General features: G+C 32.9%; 1 protein-coding gene across 3 annotated transcripts; it reads left to right on the plus strand.

Annotated features, from left to right (window-relative positions):
• Nucleotides 1-4494: 4494 nt before the first annotated feature.
• On the plus strand, nucleotides 4495-20828 carry LOC134854418 (uncharacterized). 3 transcript variants are annotated; one of them, XM_063870660.1, is made up of 7 exons: nucleotides 4495-4800; nucleotides 11102-11292; nucleotides 11402-11862; nucleotides 12070-12141; nucleotides 18480-18611; nucleotides 19539-19754; nucleotides 20584-20828. In XM_063870660.1, the coding sequence occupies exons 1-7, from the start codon at nucleotides 4787-4789 to the stop codon at nucleotides 20767-20769; spliced, it is 1272 nt and encodes a 423-aa protein (XP_063726730.1). In that variant the 5' UTR covers nucleotides 4495-4786; the 3' UTR covers nucleotides 20770-20828. The 3 variants fall into 3 exon arrangements, with proteins under 3 accessions (XP_063726730.1, XP_063726729.1, XP_063726731.1); XM_063870659.1 differs by lacking the exon at nucleotides 4495-4800 and adding an exon at nucleotides 5964-6167; XM_063870661.1 differs by lacking the exon at nucleotides 4495-4800 and adding an exon at nucleotides 5964-6167 and having other exon boundaries at nucleotides 19677-19754.
• Nucleotides 20829-23670: the final 2842 nt, after the last annotated feature.

Raw genomic sequence — 23670 nt, forward strand, 5'->3', positions numbered from 1 at the left:
TGCGGTTTGCTAATTTTTGTAAAAATTAAAAATGATTTCATTTCTTAACGTAGTTTCCAAAATGCATGTTTGTTTTGTGGTGGGACCAAGTTTCCCTAAATGAACACAAGTTAAGCAGGTCTAGCAGCGTTTATAGTCGGTCAGTTTTGAACTGTGCCGAGGTACAAGTCGCCGGCACTGGAGTTTATGGATAACAATCGACTATATTGGTTTCTTCCTGTCAGGGTCTATAAAATTTAAAAATTACCGATTAGAACCGATTAAAATTATTATTTTTTGCAGATCAATAAAATCCTTCTTAATCGATTACATTCAATTAAAATGTATTGTCAATTTTTCTGAAACTATTCTTAAAATTTGCGGTATAAACACAGTGTAGTATATTCAAAACTTAACAGTTGTTTTCGGATTGAAACACGTGAAATCAGATAAAACTTGGTTTACTTTGGCTTGGAAAATAGTTATCTTGTTTTTTTTTTGGCTCACATTTATTCACTTAATTTCTTTGTTTTCGAATTTTTTTGCTGATCTTTTCTTTTTTTACTATATTCTCTCTAAAAACCTATTTACGTCCCTTGTCGTTGTCCCTCCAAAATACGACCCCTCTCCAGTGTAGACACCCCCCCCCATATCACGTGGGATGGTAACATAGTGGTAAATTTTTCTTGTATCAAATTGAGTAGGTTTAGATTGCGAGTAGGCCGTAAGTAACGCAGATATTTTGCAAGTTTTGCATAGAATTTTGCACAAAAAAAGTTATCCATTATAATCAGTTATAGTGAATTTTAATGGATTGTGTTGTTACGGAAATAGTCGATTCTAATGACAATATTTTCGATTTTGGGGTCTAAATTTTGGCAGACTTATTTGGTTCGAATTTATAACACTTCTAATAGGGTACACTAGATTGTATTCATACAACCTCTGCTGAACTTTGAGGAGCTCGGTACCAACAGTCCGTGAGAACAGCCCGGTTCAACAACCCGTGAGAATCTGTTTGCGATTCTCATGGACGATACAATTAATGAAATCTTGCTCTCAACTTCAACTGCTGACAGTGAACCTCCTAAAAATGCAAAGAAGTGCTACTAAAATTGAGAAAAAAATTGGAGGACAGAATTCGGGCACAAATTATATGGCCAGTTATTTTCTGAAGTTGTTAGTTGCTTGCTTTAAATTTATCTGTGAAACAGTTCATTTTTTTTTAAAATCCGGGATATTGGCTGAACTACCCGCATTTAAAAAAAGTGAAAACAAATCGATTATAATGGAGTTTCGTGGTCTATAAAGTTGTAAATATAATCGATTCCCATGTTACGCTCAGACAACAAAAGTGGACTAAAAATGGATTTTGATCCGTTTTTTTTCCGCAAAAATATAATGCATTATAGTTCAATTGAAATCTATTATAATGGATTATATAAGAAATAAAAAATCACAATAAAAAGGATTTTTTTTTTCACTTTCCTTGTTTAGCTTTTTAAAATGCATTATAATTAATTTAAAATCCATTATAATGGATTATATAATAAGTAGAAAATCACAATAAAATGGATTTTTTTTTACTTTCTTTGTTTCTTTCCGTTGAAAAATGGATTATAATGGATTATATATTAAGTAGAAAATCACAACACAATGGATTTTTTTTTCGCTCCGTTGAAAAATTGGTTGCAATTTTAAATTGATTCCCTCATTCATAATATATTTCATAATCGTTCAGCATCGCAATTATCAACTCCACAACCTGCATATCACAGAAATGAGCTCAAGTTTAGCAGGAGACAATTACAGCCAATCATAATATGGTTTAAGAAAAAGAAATCAGACTGCTTGTAAATTAATTTTGTCGGTTGGCCGAGCTGGATTTTCAGAGTATTGAGATTTAGTTTCTGCACCCCTCCTGAGTTATCATAGTAAACTTGAATAAACATCATTTTTGCTTTTTTCATTGATTCTGAGGTCGCACGTTTTCAAGTTTTTTTCTTCGAAAAATTGTAAGTAAAAAAGGTAATAAAAGCTTTTTTTACCATTTTAGAAAAACTAAAAATTATCAAGATAAATACTACAAAGTTGCACCACCAACGATATAATGACCTGAGAAATTAAATGGATTAATTGATTCAGCGTGATATAATATTAGACAGAAACAAAAGTTAACAAAAGTAAAAAAAAAATCGATTTTAATGGAGTAAAAATGGATTTTGTTGCCTCGAAAAATAGTAACATTGTAATCCATTTTTAATTGATTATAATCAATTTTTTTTTCACTTTTGTGGGCAGTGACAACGAAACTCAATTATAATCGATTTTTATTCATGGAAATCCAATGCGGGTAGAAACAAATTCTCAGTCTTGAAAGGAAAAATCAGAACTCAGTTTGGTTGAAGGAAAAAAAGAGCACAACCACGCAATTTGTGAAACATTTTCGTTCTCAATCAAATTGAGAACGTTTTTTTTTCCAGAGAGATTTGAAACAGGGCAAATGAACAAACACAGAAAAATCATTCTTTCCGCTGTAACTCGGAAGCCAAATTTCAACGAGTCGAGTAATCTTTGCAACTAAACACTTGCTGTGCCGGAGATTTAACGCAACCGCCGATTTTAATGATTTTCATCAACCTGAATAAAGTTTAAGCTCCATTTATAAAGAGGTGCTGTTTATCGCCCTAAGCAAATTGGTAATGGCGTGAGATTTTACCGGTTTGATGAAAACGTTTAACTTCAACCTGATGGGCAGACTTTATAAGGATAAGACTTGTGTCGCAAACCGCCAAGATTTCAAAACTGCGAGTTATATGCACATTTGCTTGTCATTAATTTTGAATTCGTTCTGTGTCAAGACACGAGTTAAAAGCGTTTCTGCATACGCTGTTCAACTTGCTTTGATCTCTGAAAACCCAAAAAAGCAAGCGAAGGCTATCTGCTTGCCAAATGAAACGACAATCGTTTTCTGACTCTTCAGCTAAAATTATCTGTCTAACGAAAAATGAAAATGTTTTATTGTAATCACGAGCAAAAACTATCAAATTACTCAGTCATTAGATTGAAAAGATAATGGTTTTCCTTTAATCGAGAGACGTTTTGATGACTGCGTCAACAGCGATACCAGTTCTCGCTTTACTGAGAAAAGGATAGCAAAAAACTACGTCCTAATGAGTTTTGGTATATAGAATATTGACTTTCAAGAGCAGCGGTGACTCGATTTACTCTCGAAACCAGTCCTATTATATGGCTTCGATACCTGCGTCATCAGAAGTGTTGGTTTCGATAGACTAGAAGCGGTAAAAACCGTGCAAAGAAGATGAGTCTTTTGCATGAAAACATATCAGATATGACACTGCTGTAAATTAGTGATAGATTAAAAGTCACATTCTAATCAAGTTGCAGGAGGTTCAACCTCCGCTCTTTTTCTGAAAACAATGTCAAGGGAGTGAATGAGCTACAAACTTTGGTGTGGCAAAAACTGGTAAGTCAGCTATGGCAATACCTTAATAGCCATGGACTCAAGTCAAAGTGTGTCGAGGATAATTAGTAATTATAAAACTCATTCACCAAACTTAAGTTCTCTGATAGTAACGAGTTGGTAGCACATTGTCAAAAGGTTAGAAGAGTTCATTGTGCTAAAGAAAACAGAGAGTGGACAAACCGCATCAAACCATAAACCATAAAGTAGTACAGAAATTGACATACGCTCTGTTCCTACAGAGTTGCCCTGTTAGAAAATCAACTGATAAGCTGCCAAGTTTTGAGCGCGCTATCTTAGCGTGTCCACTGAAAAGGTAAATGAAAGCCGACAAGGGCGTCATGAACTCTACCGTTTAAATATCAAAATTCCGGTGGATCTATTTCATTTCTTTTGTTGGTGTTGATGACTCGATAAAATTAGAAAGCTTTACCCCCGAAGCTGTCAGGAACTGATTATCATAAGCAGCGCAACAAAAATTAGCACTTGAAGAGGAATTACCTGTTGTGCAAATAGTAAAGTATGTTCCGACCACAGTTAATACTGTGCTTTGAGTGTTGAGGGTTTAGTTCTAAGTTAATTTTATTAATCGGTTTCAATATTAAATATACTGTCTTGTCTGACTTATATCTGGTAATTTTGCGTAACACTTAAGTGGCTTTTGAGTAAAAAAAAGGAAAAAAACTACAAAATTTTTTACATCCAAATACAAAGTTACTTTCCCACATCAAGGCCGAAGCAAAAACATGGTAAAAAATGTTTAACTGAGAGGGTCAAAATCTAGCGAAAGTTGGTCAAGCATGACAAATAAGGAATACGTCCATTAGCTCGACACGGGATCTCTGTTCATGATTTTGAGATTACATTACATCATTCCTTTGAGATTACTCGACCGCCAAGCTAAAGTTTCATTTTCAATTGGCATGTTTTTGTCAAACATGCTGAGTTCCTGGTGTTAAAAAGCAACAATAACTCATTTGTTAGAAAAAATATGAACACTTTTCTAATATAATAGTTTGTGAATAGGCTCTTTTAAAAAATGAATGGTAATTCAATGCACCGCAAATGCAATTCAATTGCAGTTAAAAGTTCTGAGCTATGCGCCTGCATGAAATGGTTGTCGTACATTTTGATAACTTCCATTGTCAGTTTGTGGTTGCAATGACTTCTATTTTAAAATGCATTTCATCTCAAACTTTCTTTTAAGCTAAATTCAATCTTAAAACGCAAATGATCAAAAAAATTCAACTCAACTTTAGTTAGGTCAAGGAATCTTTTATGCAAGATTAGAGCAAGAAATTCAACCTCAGGAGCAAGGAATCTATGACTGATCAAAGGTAAATTTGTTCCATTTAAAAACCCCTTCCATCCCATCTTCCAAATCTTGAAAGATTGATGAAAACAATATCGAACTAAACCGCTGATACAAACAGTGTGAAAAGCTGTAGCCCATTTGAGGTGATGCCAGTGAACGCTACGCTCCCCTGAAGGGTTTATCCTCTTGGCCACTCATTCACTATAGTGCTTTGAGAGATAGAGAGAGCTTAGAAAAGCAGTTGTTTCATCTAAAAAAGGTCGACCAACGTTTTCGATTTTTTTTGTTATCGAAAATATTTCAATTTTTTTCGTATTCGATTTTTTTACAAAAAAAATTATATCCCCTCTTGGTTAATGAAGGAGCTGCGAAAATGAGCTTGAATTTTGAACCTCTAGAGATTATGTAGGCTCTTATTTAGTACTTGTGAAACTTTTTGAGGCAAGCATTGGAGAAAAAGTTTTCGTTGAAATATAAAATATCTTGACAACTAAGCATCCTTGTTTTGATGCCTTGTCTGAAATCGATTACCCGAAATAAAAAAAAACTCGATTGACATTTTTATGCATTCAAGATCAGGATACTAACAGAAACACCAACTTGGGAGTTCTAAATTCCCAACTCAATTGTCCTTTTTCAACTCGTTTGCAAAGTTTTAAGTTCAAACTGGCTATCCAATGGCATGGAATGGTACCTAGTTGCTGGGCTACTGTACAACTCACTGGCTCTCACATTTTTTCTTTTATTTGAAGTGCTAAAATTTTCGTTACCTTTGAGTAAACGAACCACTCAAAACTAACCTTTATAAGTAAATACGGCACCAAATTAGCATCAGTTTTTTCCGTGTTTTTTTTCAAGGCGAGGATAAACAATCTTGTGAGCTCAAACTTTTTTTTCTACTTTTGTTGACGAAGGTCAAAAGCTGACGAACTTAAAATGAAATATAAATGCCCGAGTAAGGTTTTAAAACAAAAATACGGATGCTTATTTGTCTGTAGGTAGTTTAAAAAACTAAGCTCTATCAAGAAATGAAAGCGTTTCCGACGAAATCAATGAATGTTTTTATTTCCGGTTGCAAAGAAGGAATCAGGAAACACCGACTTAAATATGCAACGAAAAATGACCGGAATTTATGACAGATGCCATCATATATTTTTGTTCTTTTTTTGAGCTTTCGACATAGAATTGTAGATTCCGTTTGTCAGTCGAGTTTTATTACGTAAATAATATACTTACCAGCGCTATAGTACAGAAAAAAAGTACTGAAAAATCAACGAAAATGCCTCAAGAGAAAAAATTTTAAATTTACACTTCTTTGACCAAATTTTATATCTTTTCTTGTTACTGAGAACAAAATATTATGCCCTTGACAGGAGTTTACAAAGATAAGTGAGTAAATAATCCTAGGAAAGCGAGTAAATAATCCGACAACTGTCAAATAGTTCAGATGAGGATTGATTTAAGTAAGAAAAGGGTTTGGAGAAAAATAGAGTGTGAATCAATTTTAAGACAAACTTTATTGATGAAACTCAAAGCAAAATTAACAGGATTCTAAATTGATCCAAATTTTTAGTTTTTGTTTTTTTACTCACAATTTACGCTTTCCAACTAAAATTGGACAATTCATAAACATTTGAACCTGTGAATAATTATTACTATAAAGAAGATGTGTAAAATAAGACTTAAATCGGTTTTTTTTTGTTTTGAAAGGTTTTAATTTGAAACTTATCAGTTTATAATTCAGTTAAACTAGTTTTCAACATTAAATTTTGACTTCATTTTGATCAAACAACATAGAAATTAAAAAAGATCAAAGCTATCCAACTCTTATTTAGACAGGGTAAATTATAAGTAAATCATAAAAAGTAAAATGTGGTTTTCACTTGAAGTCGAGAGTTTTAGCCCAATTTTAAGCAAGATTTGAGCGGTTTGAATGGTTTTTATAGACAATTGCGCTCAAACTCCTGCTCTAGAAGGAGCGGTTTGAGTAAATGTTGACAGGGTTTCTCAAAAACGTTTAGCGGTTTTTAATTTGACTTCATAAGAGAAGTAATCAGCATTGAGACTTTTTTCTGGGCCCTGGAACCCTGCTGCAAATATACCTTCGAGAACAATTTGTAAAAAATGGTCAAGATTTGCAAAGATTTGAGCGGTTTCCAGCAATTTGATTGTTTCTTGCTAATATTCGAGCAGTTTTTAAACCGTTTGGACGGTTTGACTGCAATTGTCTAAAATAGTTGCTCAAACCACTCAAATGTTGAGCAGTTTTTGATGGGATCTCGACTAGGGTCGTAATGATAATTGACTTCAAGTCAACTAAAGGCACTATAAGTGCAATTGTTCCCAGATGATTTTTTCAGTTTTTTCCTGATTTGCTACGAAAAACTGCGTTGAGTTTTGTGGAAAAATGGAATTTTTTCAATTATGCCCGAATTTACTATTAATCACCACAGGAACCAATATAATAGAGGATTTTTAAGGAATTTAAAAAAATAAATAAAAATGTTTCCGGTATACAACTACAACTCTCCTTGAGTGTCTGTAGATCATCTTGAGCTTGTTACTATTTTGGGCACAATTTTTGCTCAATTTCGCGCAAAAAAAAAAACAAAAATATAAAATTTAATTGAGGATAGAAAACTGATTTTTCACAACTTCAGAAAAAGTATATCGGTTTTTGCGATTGCCGGATGAATTTCATTTGCTATCCAATTAATTTAAACCAATTCTTGGGTTGTGAAATTCTACTTAATCATAAATTCTCTGTAGACATCTTTTTTATTGATTTAAAAACGTTTTTGATCCCAAAGCTTACATATGTTTTTTTTGTTTTAAATTGATTCTTCATTTGAAATCAATTTTAAATATGTTAAATCAATGCAAAAATAATTTTATTTTAACGAGTTTTTCTAAACAGGTAGGCACAATCAAATGCTAATTGTGACTTTGATTGTTTGTAAGAGTTTAAAAATTGTGCGTACTGCATAATGAGAGAATTGGCATTTTTAAGTGCCGAATTGTTCTTGAGTTGTCAAACAAAAGCACTGTTTTTTTGCAGACGGTAACTATGGGAATTTATTCTCGTCTCGGTGGATGCAGTTTTTTTTGTAAAAAAAAATCCAATTAAATTCCTTCCATTACTATTTCGAAACAAATCATTTGTAATTGTAAGAGTTTGAACTACCATTGTACTCTCATTTTGACTAATTTTATCCGAAGTCGAGTCCAGCACAAAGTGGTTTCGACTTTTCTGTTTGTACTAACTTGAATTTTTTACCAAATTACTTTTGGACAAGCTATTTACATTGTCTCAAAGATCTGGACAATCTGAGATCAATTTCTAAAAAATAATAATTTATTTCAAATAATTTGTCCCGAAGTCAGAAATTGTTCCTCGTTGAATATAGGCGAACTACGTGGTCTTATTATATCGTATATAGAGGTTGAAGTCATCACTTTGTACTTAATGTGAAAAACTTTAGAAAAAAACTCCAACACATCGGTCAACCGAATTTCTAGAGCGAAAGATCTATCAATAGAAGTATAAACAATTCGGCTCTTTTTCCCCCAGCTGCAAATTTTTATAGTTAAAATTACTGTTTAGATTGTCAGATTGTCATGAAAATTGAGACGCAGACTAACTTAGCAATGACATACAAGTTTGGTCTTCATAATCAACCTTGTAAGACCACACGTTAGACCTTAAAATTGATGCTCGTTTGAGGTGGGGGGAAAGAAAAGAGCCAGCAGTTCTTTAATTGCGTTTTTTGCTACCTAACAAACTGATTAACTGCAGATGCGTTTTCCAATTGCCACGCTCATGGGTGGATTTAGAATTTTCTTTTCTGAGGGGGGGTGGGGAGGGGGTTTAAAAAACTTTCAAAATGTTGTTGGCCTTTTTAGTCTTTTTTGAAATCAACCGAATAGATTTTCTAAGCTCTACCAGATCACTTTTATGACCACAATTTACACAATTTTTCTGCGCCGCAGCGAATTTTTCAGGCGTTTCTAGGCAACTTTGGAAAATTTAGACAAAAAATTCGCGGTTTTTGGAGAGCGCTTCTCCCTAAAAGTTAGGTTATATTAACGCCTAAGGCGCATTTAAGAAATATGAGGGTCTCTAAGAAATTGAATTAGTAAATACTAACAAAATGGGGAGCTTTTGGGTCGTCAGGTGGTCCAACCCTCATTAGGTCGTCATTTTCCAAAATCTACCTTTCAAAAGTTTTTTTCTACTTTTTCAAGCTCACTAATTTTAATGGTGTTCAAAGGTCACCTTTCAAAAAAGTTACTTTGATCGGAATGCGTAAGAAACTGCGGATAAAATTTAATCACTTCATTTTTGCTATATTCTTACTGAAAATTAGTTTTTTTCGTTTTTTTAATTTTTTTTCAAATTATTTCAAAAACTGCATTTCTTGCAAAAATTGCTTCTAGGTAACCAGCCTTAAGAAAATGGTTGTGAACAAAACTTTTTACCCCTTTAACTATTCGAAAAACACTTGTGACACGCCACTGACCGAAGCAGTGTAAAAATTAACGGTTAATTGATAAGAAGAAGGAAAGTTTTTCAGAAGCCTCGCAAACTTACGAAAAATCAATCGATATCAATCGAACAAAAATGAACAATAATTTTTAAGCAACAGATAATCAGTACATTGCCAAAAAAGGCAAATTATTAAGTATAGTAGTTTGAATCAGAAAAGTTTCTAAAACTTTCTAGTAGGGGTGGGTTTTCAAAATAACTTTTTGTCGATCTTTTTTTTAGGTCGACCAAATTGATTTCGATCTCTCCCCCAACTTACTACAAAAACTCTTTCGCTAAAACGCTAAATCTATTTTTTTTAAACGGAAAAATAGATATATAGAAATTAGAGTTTAAATGATTGCAACGCAAATTACATAAATAAATGGATAGGTTGGGTCGTTTATTGTTTCAAACATTGAGAATGTGTAGGAACTTTGTATTCGGGTGTGTCTTTTTCCTTTCAATTTTTTTCTTCTCGCAAAATCAGGTACCTTAAATAATCATTGGATAAGTATATCATTTTAACTTATGATTCGCACGACAATTTCAAATAATGTAAGACGTTTTCTCAGTGTCAATTAAAATGTTTGATTTTTGGTCTTGCAATTAAAGTGAGCGAGTTGGCTTTGTTTGTTATATCAACTATTAGCAGTTACTACATATAATCGTCGAAACGGACGGAGAGATGAAACAGTTTCATCGGTGATTCGAAAAACAACAAAAAGAAATTTCAAAAGTTGTCGCAGTGCTAAGAAAAACTGGTTTTTGAGTTTCAGTTCAATTTTGAGCAAGTAAAGCAATCGAGCAGGCCTATTATAGGAAGATAAGCCGTGGAACTTCGGTTTTGCTCCAATAAAATTAATTATGAAAGTTTTTTAGCACTATCTAAGGAATAAAAAAAGCTTCAGAAAACAGAAAAAAAAAGATTTTTTTGATTCATTGTGTTTTTGTAATTTTTCGAAAAAACGATATATTTGCTTTTTTTTACATATGATTGTCAAAATTTTCAAAGTTTTAGTTTTTCAAATCCTGTTATGGCACCACGCACAATAAATGACAGTAATTTGAAAAAATACATACATTTTTTTTTAGGTAAACTTTTTATGAATATGGTCGGACTATTATTTGCTAACGTGCACATTAACCGGTTATCCTTGTTTTTTTAGTTATCTTTTTATTCTAATATGTTGCTGGTGGTGTCTTTGATCAAAACACTTGCTGGCACACCCCTGAAAGATCTACTTCTGGTTGATTGGTCTGGTTTATTGGTTCCGTGTACAAACCTTTTATTTGTTGTTTCCTTTTTGTTTTCAGGGTGTAAGTTTCTACAAGATTTTTAGCTGGGCATAGTTAGTTTTTATGGCCGTTTTGTTGCTGTTTAAAAAGAAAGCAATTGTAAAAAATTTTTTTTAAAGAGAAAACATAAAAATAAATGACTAGTGGCAAAGAACATGATGCATAGAAGATTCAAACCGGTTTCGCCGTCAGTTTTTCACAGTCAATTTCAATCAAAACAGTCCTTGTTGGGTTATTTTTTAACTTCTGTTAGAAGTGATTTTAGAAAATTGCCTTTTTGATGCTTGTCTTAAAAATCAAAGAATTGATAAATCATTTTGGCAAGGAAACTTTTTTCAGTTTGCTCATGATAAGAAAATTCTTTTATCAGGTTAAAGAAAAAAGCGATTTATTTTTGTCTGATTTTATCCATAACCGCCTGTAAAAAACTAAGATGTCTTGCAACAATAACAAAATCTTTTTTCCCGTTTAGCATTCAGTATTTTGGTTGATGCTTTAGCTGCAGTTTCTCACTTAGAAGCAGACAAATTCGTCGATTCGGCCTTCGCATCTTCCTCGGCTCCCTTTTTCTGCTTTTATTCAGCAATGTCAGCGTGGTCGTTGTTTTTCAAAACTCGTTTGAAAAAATTATCAGAGAGCAAGAGGTCACGGGATCGAATCCAGACTATGTCCAGAGCAACAATAAAACAGGTTATAACGGACAATAAAATATCAATTGCATTTTTTTGTCTTTTTAGTTTTAATAACCATAACATTGAGACGAAAAAAGTATATTATTTTTACATTTTTTTTTTCATAGATTCAGCCTATGGCTTCAATGTGAAATTAATAAGCAAAAAGGTGAAACTTGACGAGTCACAACTAATCCAAGAACGTCTCTCTGACCGAATAGCCCATGGACCTTTTCTCGGCTGTGACGGCCTAATTAGAGACATGGCTCTTCCCTACGCTCCGGCGGCATTTCACCCAAAAGTCCTCAATTGGACTCGGCAATATTCATCAACCGAGATGTGCAAAACAAAAGATGTTTGGAACGCAACTTGTTGTCAGACTGTTTATTTTTGGGGCAGTGGAAAATGCGGCAGTACGACTATGGCAATGTTACTCAAACATGACCCGAACGTTGGTTATAAATTTTACGACCCTACTTCCGGTTTTGTCGACGGGGGCAAAGAAGCGTGTTGGGCACAGTCGTCTTCTGGCCAGAAAGAGTTTTTCAAATTGTTTCCAAAATCAAAATGCGGCACTAATACATCAGAGGTTGAGAATGGACTAGGTTATAATATAATCATTTTTGCAAAGACTTCTTCTCAATTAATTGAATTTTGAAAGTTAAAATAGGTCAATAAAAATGAAAAATTTCGAGTTAAAAAGGAAAATAAAAGTTTAGAAGAATTGGATTGGAAAAATTGAGGATAGTTCTAAAATATGTTTTTTTTTGTGGTTCATCTCAACTTCTGTGATCAGTGTGGTAGTGCTAACTCGGATGGTCAGACCTTAATTCTAGATGGGTGCCCGAGGTACTCAAGAATTACTGAGGTAGGTCACTTCATGGTTTTATTTCTTCGAAAAAATAATTTCGCATTCCGGCGCTTTTCCCTACAAACTCAGTTTATGACGATAATAATTCCCGTTTTCCTATTCGCGAGGATCTATGAAAGGCTTTGCAGTCTGTCTAAGCATAATCCGTTTCTAAAGTTAAGGTAAAAATTCATTGAATGAGTTCGAACGAAATCTTGTGTGTTCAGCGGTGATTCAAATCGAATTTAAACATTTCCAGCTGTTTAAAATGTTTTTCAGCGTCGTAAAACGAGATTTAAATTTTCTTAATTGATTTTTACCGCACCTTCGAAGTTAACGGTATTTGAACATTTCCATTATGGTAAAATTGTTGATCTATTTTAAGCTCAGCGCGATTTGCTTAAGCGCGGTTTAGAATTATTTGCACTCCACTATCTTTATTCGAAATTGAACTGATGCAGGCCCAATTGGTTCCACCAATTCCCAGCAAGGTTCAAATTATAAACACTAAGTAGCTGACATTGACTTTGACTAGGTACTTGATGTCTTCAATGACAAAACTAGTTTGGACAACCAACATTAAACAGTAAACGAACCATTGTGAAATGAGTTTTGAAACACCTAGAGAACGATGTTTGACTTGAAGTTCTAGGTTTATTGTGCAAAATTTTATTGCAATGGGTAAATTTTAGTTGTTCAAACAGTTTTTCATTTATATGAACTATAGAAGATGCCCAAGTATTTTGAAATGGAGTGTTTTCAAGAATTCTTTGAACTTATAAAAATCGTCAAAAACTGCAATTGCAAATTTATGTGTGAAAAATCCGTTACGAGGCCAAAATGTGCATTCTGTGCATTGTAAGTAGATTCCGTAACAGGCCAAAATCAGATTTGTCCCGGAATCTGCAACATTAATAGTTTTCTTTGATCTTCTTAGCTGTTTTGTATTCCACAAACAAATACCTAAAAGACTTTACCACTCAAAACCGCTCCAGAAATAGGCAAATTTGCGGTAACCGCAACTGTATTTGCGGAATCCAGAACAATTCGTGGAATCCACAAACAAACAATTAGACATGTGTATTGTTAAAATGAGCTGTTGCGGAATCCGCAACTGTAAGCGGTATCCGCGAATTGTTAGTGGAAATCGCAAATTGTAAATGGAATCTGCATTTTGTTTGCGGAATCCGTTTACATATATGTTTATATCTTTTAAAGTTTTTATATTTTAATTACAAGATGGAGACCAGCAAGTTCAATCTCAATTACTTAATTACTGCGTTGATCAGATACCTGTTGCAAAGCCTGCCGTTCGATCCCAATTCCTTTCAAAAAACCAGCTTCAGAATTTGGGGTTGATGGAATTTCAAATACTTACCAGTATGTGGGATCAATGGAATCACAAATACTGAACTAATTCGGCGATATACTGTGCATTGTTTTTCTAAACACCCTCAACCCATTGACTTCAAATAATTATTTTATTCCAAAGTATTCCAGTACTTGGAATTCCATCAATCCCAAATACTGACTAGTATTTGGGATCGATGAAATCCCAAATACTAACAAATCGGCGATATGCTGTGCGGTGTGTTTCTGAACACTTTCAACCCAATGACTCCAAATAAAGAATTTCTTCCATATTTATTCCTTGATATTCCAGTATTTGAGATTCCTTCAATCCCAAACACTGAAAAATCGGCGAAATGCTGTGCGGTGTGTTTCTGATCACTTTCAACCCAATTTATTCAGTGTTTTTTTTCCAAAAGTATGAGCCCAAAAAATGCTTGTTGGGATATGTATCCCAAATACTAGAAACTGATATCCACCAATTTAGTTATCCAAGGTCCTAAACTTTTAAAATCCGCATTGCTAAAGATAAGCATTCCAGCTCTAGCTTTTAATTGTTCATATGCAAATTGGTAATCAGCAAAATTAGGAGTCCAATTAAAGTTTACGGATTCCACTTACATTTGGGGATTCCACTTACAGTTGCGGAACGCCAAAAAACTGGCTAACACTGCTTGTTGCGGAATCTTTGACACAACAAATGTGCCAACAAAGTTTACGTTACAGTTATTTGTACGCGGAATCGACGGAAATTTTGTGAGTGGAATCCATTTACCTTTTGGAACATGCTTGAAGATCAGTTTCTAGAATCCGGGAACATGCAGACACAAAATTGTGCGCCTATCCAGCGCACATTTTGGCCTCGTTATGTCGAAAAACTTGTGAAGAAAAAGCGCAAAATTTCGAAATGTCAAACAATAAGATGTTAAATCGAACGCTTTTTGCATTTGTCATTAGAGATTGAACAATTTGGGATTTTTTGCTTTTGCATCATGCCCCTAATTTTTGTCAAATTTTTACATGAAACTTGTGTTTTTAAGAATAATGAACGTAGTGAAGACTCTTATATAGATCTTGCTGATTTTTTTTTTCAGGAAAAAGTCTTTAAATGCTCTAATAACTACAGATGTGCATTCATACATATTGATGCACTTAAATATATATGCGCTTTTTGAGTTCAATTGAAATTCATCTGCTGAAATTGACGTAAATAGCATTCTCCAAAAATGATCGTGGAAATGGCGCGAAAAAACGTGAACGATTTCTAGTCTCGAGAGCAGAATTTATTTTTTTTAGATTCCAGTGGAATAAAAATTTTACTTGTTGAACCTGTTTTCGGCTCTTTTTCCTTTTCCCCCACCTCACATATACATCAATTTTATGAAGTAACGAGGGGTTTTACAAGGTTAAGTATGAAGACCAAATATGTTTATCATAGCCTAATTAGTCGGCATACCAATTTTTGTAACAATCCGATGATGTGAACAAAATTTTACTTTTAAAATTTCGCTGGTGGGGGGGGGGAAGGAAAAAGAGCACCGTTTTCTCAATCTGGGTTATTGCTATCAAGAAAACGCCAATCATAAATCGTTCTAGAAAATCAAAAAGTTTTAGGGGTATCGACTCTTTTTTTGAATTTTGAAAGTTGAGATTTTTTCCAACAAAGTCAGAGGTTTTTCTTATGTTTACTTACGTTCATTACTCTTTTCCAGTCGTAGATTGGCTATGTTTTAAACTTACAGTGCTGATTTAAAGTAAAAATCGGTCATTCTGGCTTTTTGAATAAATGAGGAATTACGCTGAACCTAGCAATTATTTTTATGAGACAATTAAATCATAAAAATTCTCTTACACAGCCCAACAATGTTTTAGAAATTCATAAAACACCAAAAATTCGATTTTAGCCAAAAATTTTAATTTTTATATAGTAAAAATGACCTTTAGTCGCTATCAATTGAAAGCATATTCTCTTGTACAATTTTTTGGAAGCTTTATCTTTCTAGAACTTTTTTGGACTGTGTAAGAGGCTTCTTTTGTTGTTTTGGTATGACTTTCTCATCAATTAAATTGGCATTTCAACGTAATTCCCAATTAACTTAAGAATATCAAAATGACAATACTTTTGGTGTAAAATTTTAATTAGAAAATACCGGAAAAAAATTGCCGTATAATAATTTTGGTGATATCCTATGCAAATTTTGTTCTAGTTACTTTTTGTTTAATCTTTTCCCAATTTGAGAGAAAGGCGTTTAAACTTTCAAATTTCGTTATTTTTGTCCGGATAATTTAAATCAGCACTGAATGTTTTGAGTGGAACTCAAATTACACTCTTCAAAAATGAAAAATGAGACGGCGAAAAAATTGGTTTCTACATTTAAGTTTCAAAAGTCGTTTTTTGGAGCTATATCACTAATTTTTGAAAACAGTGATATTGTTATTTTAAAACCGTTGTTTTTTGCTTATTTTATCAAAAATATGAAAGTTCTTAGATTCGTTAATTTTTTCCAGTTACGTCTATTATTTCCATTTTTTGCTGCTCTTTGTTTTTTTTTTGTTTCAAGAACATTTTTGCCCTCTTCTCCGTGGAGCGAGTTCTATTTTCTGTGTTTTGAACTTACCGTTATCTTCAAATCATTCTTAATTTTCAAAAATCTTTTACTGGTAACCTCAACATCCTTCAAAATTTAGTTTAATGCATGATTTATCACCAACTTTTCTTATACTAATATAAACCTAATTCATGTAGATTCAAAATAGTTTAACTTTTTTAGAAACTTTTTAAAGGCCACAAAAAAACTCAGTATGATTTTTTGCGATCTGTTCCAATTTTTGCAGTTTCATTAAGAACCAATTAGAAGCAAAATTAGCTGAGGTTTGGGCCAAGATTTAGTGAGTGCGGTATTTATGACTGTAACTTTTGTTTACTAGTTTATTATTCAGATAAATGACTGTAATTTTTGTTTACTAGTTTACTATTCAGACAAATCAGCCAAACAAAAAAATTTTCCACTCATGTTTTGCTCTGCAACTTGATATTTGAGTTCTTCTTGAAACATACAGTTTTCAGCATTCTCCGATAATTAGACAGAAATTTGAAGAAAAAAGTCTGATATTTTGCAAATCATGCAAAAGGTTTCTAACTGAGTTCCGCGTTTACTTTATGCTCATTTTTGGCAAATGATGCAAGGGATTACAAGCAAGGATCCACAACTATTGTTGAATGTGCCTTAAAGAGCTTCTAATTTTCTCTATTAGATAGGGAATAAAAAATTCATAATGTTGTGTTTTTATTTCAAATGTTATATAATAATTTTTTTACCTTGTTTTAGTGGATCGTCTATTCACGTTATGTTTAAAATTAAAGATATAATATTAATTTAGTAAGCGGTTATTGAACCAATTAAGTAATCTAAATCGGTTTTGGAAGGATTTAGTAAACGAATGAGTTCAACGTTTTATCACAGCTTTAGTAACGCGTGATAAGAAATGTAACGCGTGTTAACTTCTACGAAATGGCAATTCCATCTAGGTGTCCGAATTATTTATGAATTGACCGATTTGAACAAAATTGGTTATATTTCGACCGACTTTACCCAAATTAGCGATGTTTTAACCGACTCGACTCAAGGTAAAATGTGTTCGACTGCGGTCGACCTAAGCGAGCTATGTTTCGACCGACTCCAATCAAACTGGCAATGTTTCGACCGACTCGACCGGAGCAAAAAAGTGTTCGACTGTGTTCGACCCAAGCTACGTTTTAACCCAAGCAACGTTTCGACTGACGCGAACTGTATAATGTATGCAATTCAAAATTTGGTCAACCTTGACGTTTTCACCACCAACTAGTATAATCAAATGAATGTTTTTTTTCAGACATAGTTCAAACTTATTTTTTGATCGATATCAGATTTTTCAATTTGAATATGACAGAAATATGTATTTTATTTTGTTGATCCAAGTTTCATTATTTTTTTTTGTTGAGCAAACTATCTCTTTAGTCTAAGATCAAATGTGGTCCATTTCTTGAGTTCGGCTGTGTTTCGAAACTGTGTTTGACCACGTTTCGATAACATTCTGTGCTCGACCATGTTTGGACCACGCATTGTAATCGAATTTTTGTGTTTGACTTTTTGCTCGACTATGTTTCGACCATACATTGTGTTCGACCGTAAGCCGAAATAGTGATCGTCTATGTTTTGACCATGTTTTCGACTATGATTGGAATTTGTGTTCCACCGAAAGGGATGTTTACAACCAATTCGCTCGAAATAAAAGTCGAACACCTCAACTCGTGAACCTGCATTATTTAAACAGAAAACTTTTAGCTGAATAACAATTTCGATTTTGTGCTCAGGGTGTCAATATCTATTGATGCTATCAAAAAGTTCCGTGGCACAAAAAACCCACACCTACTGACGGAACAGAATTTTTCGAAATTTTGTACTCTGAGACTTTTGTGTTGAATAAACGTAATATGATGTAGCACCTCCTGTGTTATCTACAGTTAAGTTTATAACTTTGAAATTAATTGTTTTGTTGTTTTCAGAGCTCCACTTAAAGCAAAATAGTCCAGAAGCTGTGCGCGATCAAGAAAAACTTTCTGATAATTAAAAAAACACTTGAAAATTAAAAGTAACCTTTTTTTGTTATATCTAAACCAGTTTATGTTGGACGTTATCTTTTTTAAAAAAGAAACATAAAAAGTCACAGGATTAGGCGCCTTGCATCACTCCATTCTTTGACTATTAAAAAGCCGTTGGAATGATGAAATTCAATGATGGAGAAAATTGCAAATTTCTAGACGTCTACAACTTTGCAATTTCCTTCAATATCTAATAAGTCATTTGTATATTTGGAATTATATCATTATATTCATTCGCCATAATACATAACTTCATCAATCTAACTGGTTTTAAAAGTCCGAGAACGGCGTGAATCCATATGATGATTGTATCGGTGTTAGCTAGCCAACAACCTCCTCGGTGTGAAAAATTAAAATTTTTCAGGCCCGAAAAATTTTCTGTGCAAATAATGATGCGAAATTTGTGATGATGGTTCGAGATCCAGTACTAACGGCCATCTCAGCTCACAACGACAACAACATCATCAGAGGCGCACGAGCCCGGGGATCTCAAAAGGTGGGTTGTTTACCAAGTGGCAGGTCAATAGCAGTAGATCGGTGTATCAGTAAATCGAATACGGGCGGACCAGATCAGTAAACCGAAAATGTAGAAATATATATTATACTACTTACTTTAACTGTCAATAAAATAGCAAAGACAATTATATAGGTCGTCTTGATTTTTTCTTTTGTTTTTTTTTCAAGAAAAAGTCTAAATATTTGTTTACGCTCAAATTTGATTTTCTGCAGTTTGGACTCTTTTTACCTTCACTAGACTACATCCACTGTTGAACAGCACAAATATGATCGTAACGAAAGCCGTGATTGACTTCTAGTTTCGCAAGTGGATTATAGTTTGTAGGTTTCCCAGCAGAATAGAAAAAATACTTATTGATCCTGTTTTCTCAAAATGGGTAAAAATTTATCAAAAGCGTAAATTGTTCTTGAACTTCGATGACCTTTAAGGGCATGTGTTTTCCTCTGAAAATCAAAAATTGAAATTTTTTCGAAACGGGCCAGTATTTTTTTGATTTCTTGCGGTCCTTGACACTTTTCCAACTGTCAGTTGATTCTATTTTTCAAATAATAAACACCTTTCTCCCCTGAAAATTTTATACATACCCAGCGGGTGGTTAGATTTTCAAAGCTTTGAACTATAAACAAATGCGTTTGATTTACGATTGAACTTTCTTAATTAGACGCATTGATGAAAAAAACTGAAACTACTTGAGTTTTATGAGTTCAGTAACAATATTACATCTGTGCATTGGCTCTTTTTTTCTTTCCCGACAGTTTTTGAACCAAAATAACATTTCATATAAAAAAAAGGAAACAGACGAAATTTCAACGTTCAATTTAATGATCAAAAGCGTGAAAATAGTATTCATATTCAACAAGTAACCATAACTTTTAATTAGTTAAATATGAAAGAAACACGTTTCAGGCAAAGCAAACTGTTGAAAAAAGTCAGTACCATTTTGGCGAGTTTGCAAAGATGCTCAAATCTCTACTGCAGTTTTTTCCTCCAGAAAATGTGCTGATAGTTCAAGTGGAGTACCTTAAAAACGAAAGTTATCTTCAGAGCATAATGGACGCGGTGCAAACTCATTTTGGTGCTGTTAGACGAAAAGTGAAACCTCTTCAGGCAAATAAGAATCAGGTAGATATTACTAATATAATGGCCCACGTGAAAAATTAATGCTCCCCCCCCTCTTACATAGACAAAGTGAACAGAGGCGGATTTAGGCGAAAACAACGTCTTTTTACTGCTTTGGCAGAGCTCCGAAAATCAATTTGGTCTACCAAAAAAAAAGGTCTACCTCGAGAAAATCCTAGATCCGCCTCTGAAAGTGAACAAACTCCCCCTTAAATTAAATGATCAATTCAAGCAGCTAGGCATGTAATATGCTCAAATCTGATAGGCCGAAAAAGAATGCTTTTAACCAAGTGAATAATCTCCTCCTTGAATTGATTCAGAATGAGATTGTTCACGTGGTCCAATATACTCTCTGGGTCGGTATCTATTATTTTACTCGCTAAACCAATTTTTTACGCGATCTCGTCCGCCAAAGTCTCTTCCATTGCGGCATGGGGAAACCTTAGTTTTTTATATTCATAACTTATTCAACCTGGAAAATCTTGATTCACGTGAGATCTCGTGATTTACTGTGATTTTTCATAGTTGCACAAAAAGCCCAAAAAAAACTTTTAAAATGGATGTTTTCAGCTATAATTAAGATGGAAATTTTTGATTGATAAAAACTGGAGGCCAAATCGATGAAATGGTCAGTTAACTTGTCGCCACCTAAACTACTGCGACTCAAAAATTTCTACTATTTCTGCATTTGATTTTTCTCAGGGCTTTTTTTCTGCCATATCAAAGCAAGACTTTCTGTTCAATCATGATTATAATTGTGAAAAAGCAATTAGTCAACTGAACACTTGCATTTTGTATTCAATATTAGCCCACATTTGTCTTTCTTTTCCAGGAAAACCCGAACTACACCTTGCCGTCTTATGTATCCCTGAAATCGACACTAACGCATTTCTGCGAGAAGAGTTTTGGTTTCTACGAATTAGTCGGATTCAAAATGGACTGGATGCACTCTATGCAAGACAGAAGAACAACAAATTACACCAATGAAATTGAAAAGACCATTGAACAGAAAAGATAAGAAATTGATCAGTGACTTCTTGGGTTCTGAAATTTCTTCTCTCCTTTTACTTTATTTAACTCGTGAAGAAAACTCAGAATTATTATTTTTTGCTTGAAAAATGGGTTCAAATCCAGATTTTTTGCTTGAAAATGGATTCAAAGCCAGAATCACATTTTTTTGAGGTTACAATACAATAAAGGATGTATAGATAAAATCAATCATACAAGGACAAAGCCCGAGCCGTAGACTCTTCTAGGAGTAACTGTGGATAAGCTTACATAAAGTTGGAGAGAAGAAGTACGCTAATTTACGGTCACTTATTAAAGATCAGGTGAACAAATTCTGAATATTGTTCATGTATAGTGTAATAATTTTTGTAATAAAAAACTTCTTTTCGGAGCTTGTAAAGTTGTCCATGATCAGAAATGGGGATATACGCTCATTTGTGAATTAGGTTTTTTAAGATTCAGCGAACGTAATTCAGAATATCACGTACTTCTATAAGTGCTGTTGAATTTTTTTTCGTTTTCTTCTCTTTTTGTTCTGAAAGAATTTCAACAAAAAAGAATCTGATAACAAAAGAAGTTCGTAGATACTTGAAAAATGTGCACTAACTTATAAATGCATGAAATCCCCTAATTATTTTTTCATGTTTTGAGTTAAGCTCGAGTTGATTTGCTAGAAGGTAGCCAAAATGTACTCTCTAATTATGAAAACTGAAATGTTGCAGAAACTACTTTTCAAATTCAAAAAATTAGATTTTAGATTTCCCAGCGGAATGAAAACTCTACTACTAATCGTTTTCTCAAATTGGGTTAATTCTATCGAAAAAGCCAAAAACAAAACGCTCTTATAAGTCAAAAATTATGAGACCATATAATTTTTCGTCTGAAAATCGAAAAATGAAAATTTTCAAAAAAAACTCATTCCTTTTTCTGTTCATTTTTGCAATCACTGACTTTTTTTCTTACTCTCTGTAAACTATGTCCAAAATATTGCCGCACTGCAAATATGTGTGAGATAACTTAACCCAAAAAACACGACCGATTAAAGTTTTAGGCTATCCAAAATTTTATACAAAAAATCTTCTAATAATGAAAAATGGCAAACTGTGACAGAAATTGATTTAACTGTAATTCAACAAGGCCATGGAAGAGAAAAACAGAAGAAATTAAAACATTTTTTAAAAAACAAAAAATAAAAAGTTTTTGTTTGCAGCAATTTTTCACACATCAAAAAAAAAAACAATTGAAAAATTCTCATTAGTTTGTGTTTCCACTTTGCTCTAAATTTATCTCACATGGTTTTACACTGATAGAAGTTGCGCAACAATTTTTAAGCGAGTTTCTTCTTACTCTCTGTAGACTATATCCAAATATTGCCGCACTGCAAATATGTATAAGATAACTTAACCCAAAAAACACGACCGATCATAGTTTTAGGCTATCCAATATTTTATAAAAAAAGCTTCTAATAATGAAATATGGCAAACTGTGACAGAACTTGGTTTAACTGTAATTCAACACAGCCATAGAAGAGAAAAACAAAAGAAATTATAACATTAAAAAAAAAATATATAAAGTTTTTGTTTTGCAGCAATTTTTCACACATCAAAAAAAAACAATTGAAGAACTCTCATTAGTTTGTGTTTCCACTCTGCTCTAAAATTAGATCACATGGTTTCATACTGATGGAATTTGCGCAATTCTAATGCAAGCTCGCATATTAATTTAAAATTTTTAAGTCAAAAAATTATAAGACCATATATTTTTCGTTTGAAAATCAAAAAATGAAATTTTTCAAAAAAAACTCATTCCTTTTTCTGTTCATTTTTGCAATCACTGACTTTTTTCTTACTCTCTGTAAACTGTGTCCAAAATATTGCCGCACTGCAAATATGTATGAGATAACTTAACCCAAAAAACAAGACCGATCAATGTTTTAGGCTATTCAAAATTTTATAGAAAAAATCTTTTAATAATGAAAAATGGCAAACTGTGACAGAAATTGATTTAACTCTATTTCAACAAGGCCATGGAAGAGAAAAACAGAAGAAATTATAACATTTTTTAAAAAACAAAAAAATAAAAAGTTTTTGTTTGCAGCAATTTTTCACACATCAAAAAAAAAACAATTGAAAAATTCTCATTAGTTTGTGTTTCCGTTTTGCTCTAAAATTATATCACATGGTTTTACACTGATGGAAGTTGCGCAACAATTTTCACGCTAGTTTTTTCTTACTCTCTGTAGACTATATCCAAATAATGCCGCACTGCAAATATGTATAAGATAACTTAACCCAAATAACACGATCGATCAAAGTTTTTTGCTATTCACTATTTTATAAAAAAAGCTTCTAATAATGAAATATGGCAAACTGTGACAGAACTTGGTTTAACTGTAATTCAACAAGGCCATAGAAGAGAAAAACAGAAGAAATTATAACATTTTAAAAAAAAAACAATAAAATGAAAAAGTTTTTGTTTCCAGCAATTTTTCACACATCAAAAAAAAACAATTGAAGAATTCTCATTAGTTTGTGTTTCCACTTTGCTCTAAAATTAGATCACATGGTTTCATACTGATGGAATTTGCGCAAATCTAATGCAAGCTCGCATTTTAATTTAAAATTTTTAAGTCAAAAAATTATAAGACCATATATTTTTCGTTTGAAAATCAAAAAATGAAAATTTTCAAAAAAAATTCATTCTTTTTCCTGTTTATTTTTGCATTCACTGACTTTTTCCAACTCTTTGTAGACTATATCTAAATATTGCCGCACCGCAAATATGTATAAGATAAGCTAACCCAAAACACGACCGATCAAAATTTTAGGCTATTCAAAATTTTATAGAAAAAATCTTCTAAAAATGAAAAATGGCAAACTGTGACAGAAATTGATTTAACTGTAAATCAACA

Source organism: Symsagittifera roscoffensis, chromosome 9 (genome assembly GCF_963678635.1).
Source record: "Symsagittifera roscoffensis chromosome 9, txSymRosc1.1, whole genome shotgun sequence".
NCBI lineage: Eukaryota > Metazoa > Xenacoelomorpha > Acoela > Convolutidae > Symsagittifera > Symsagittifera roscoffensis.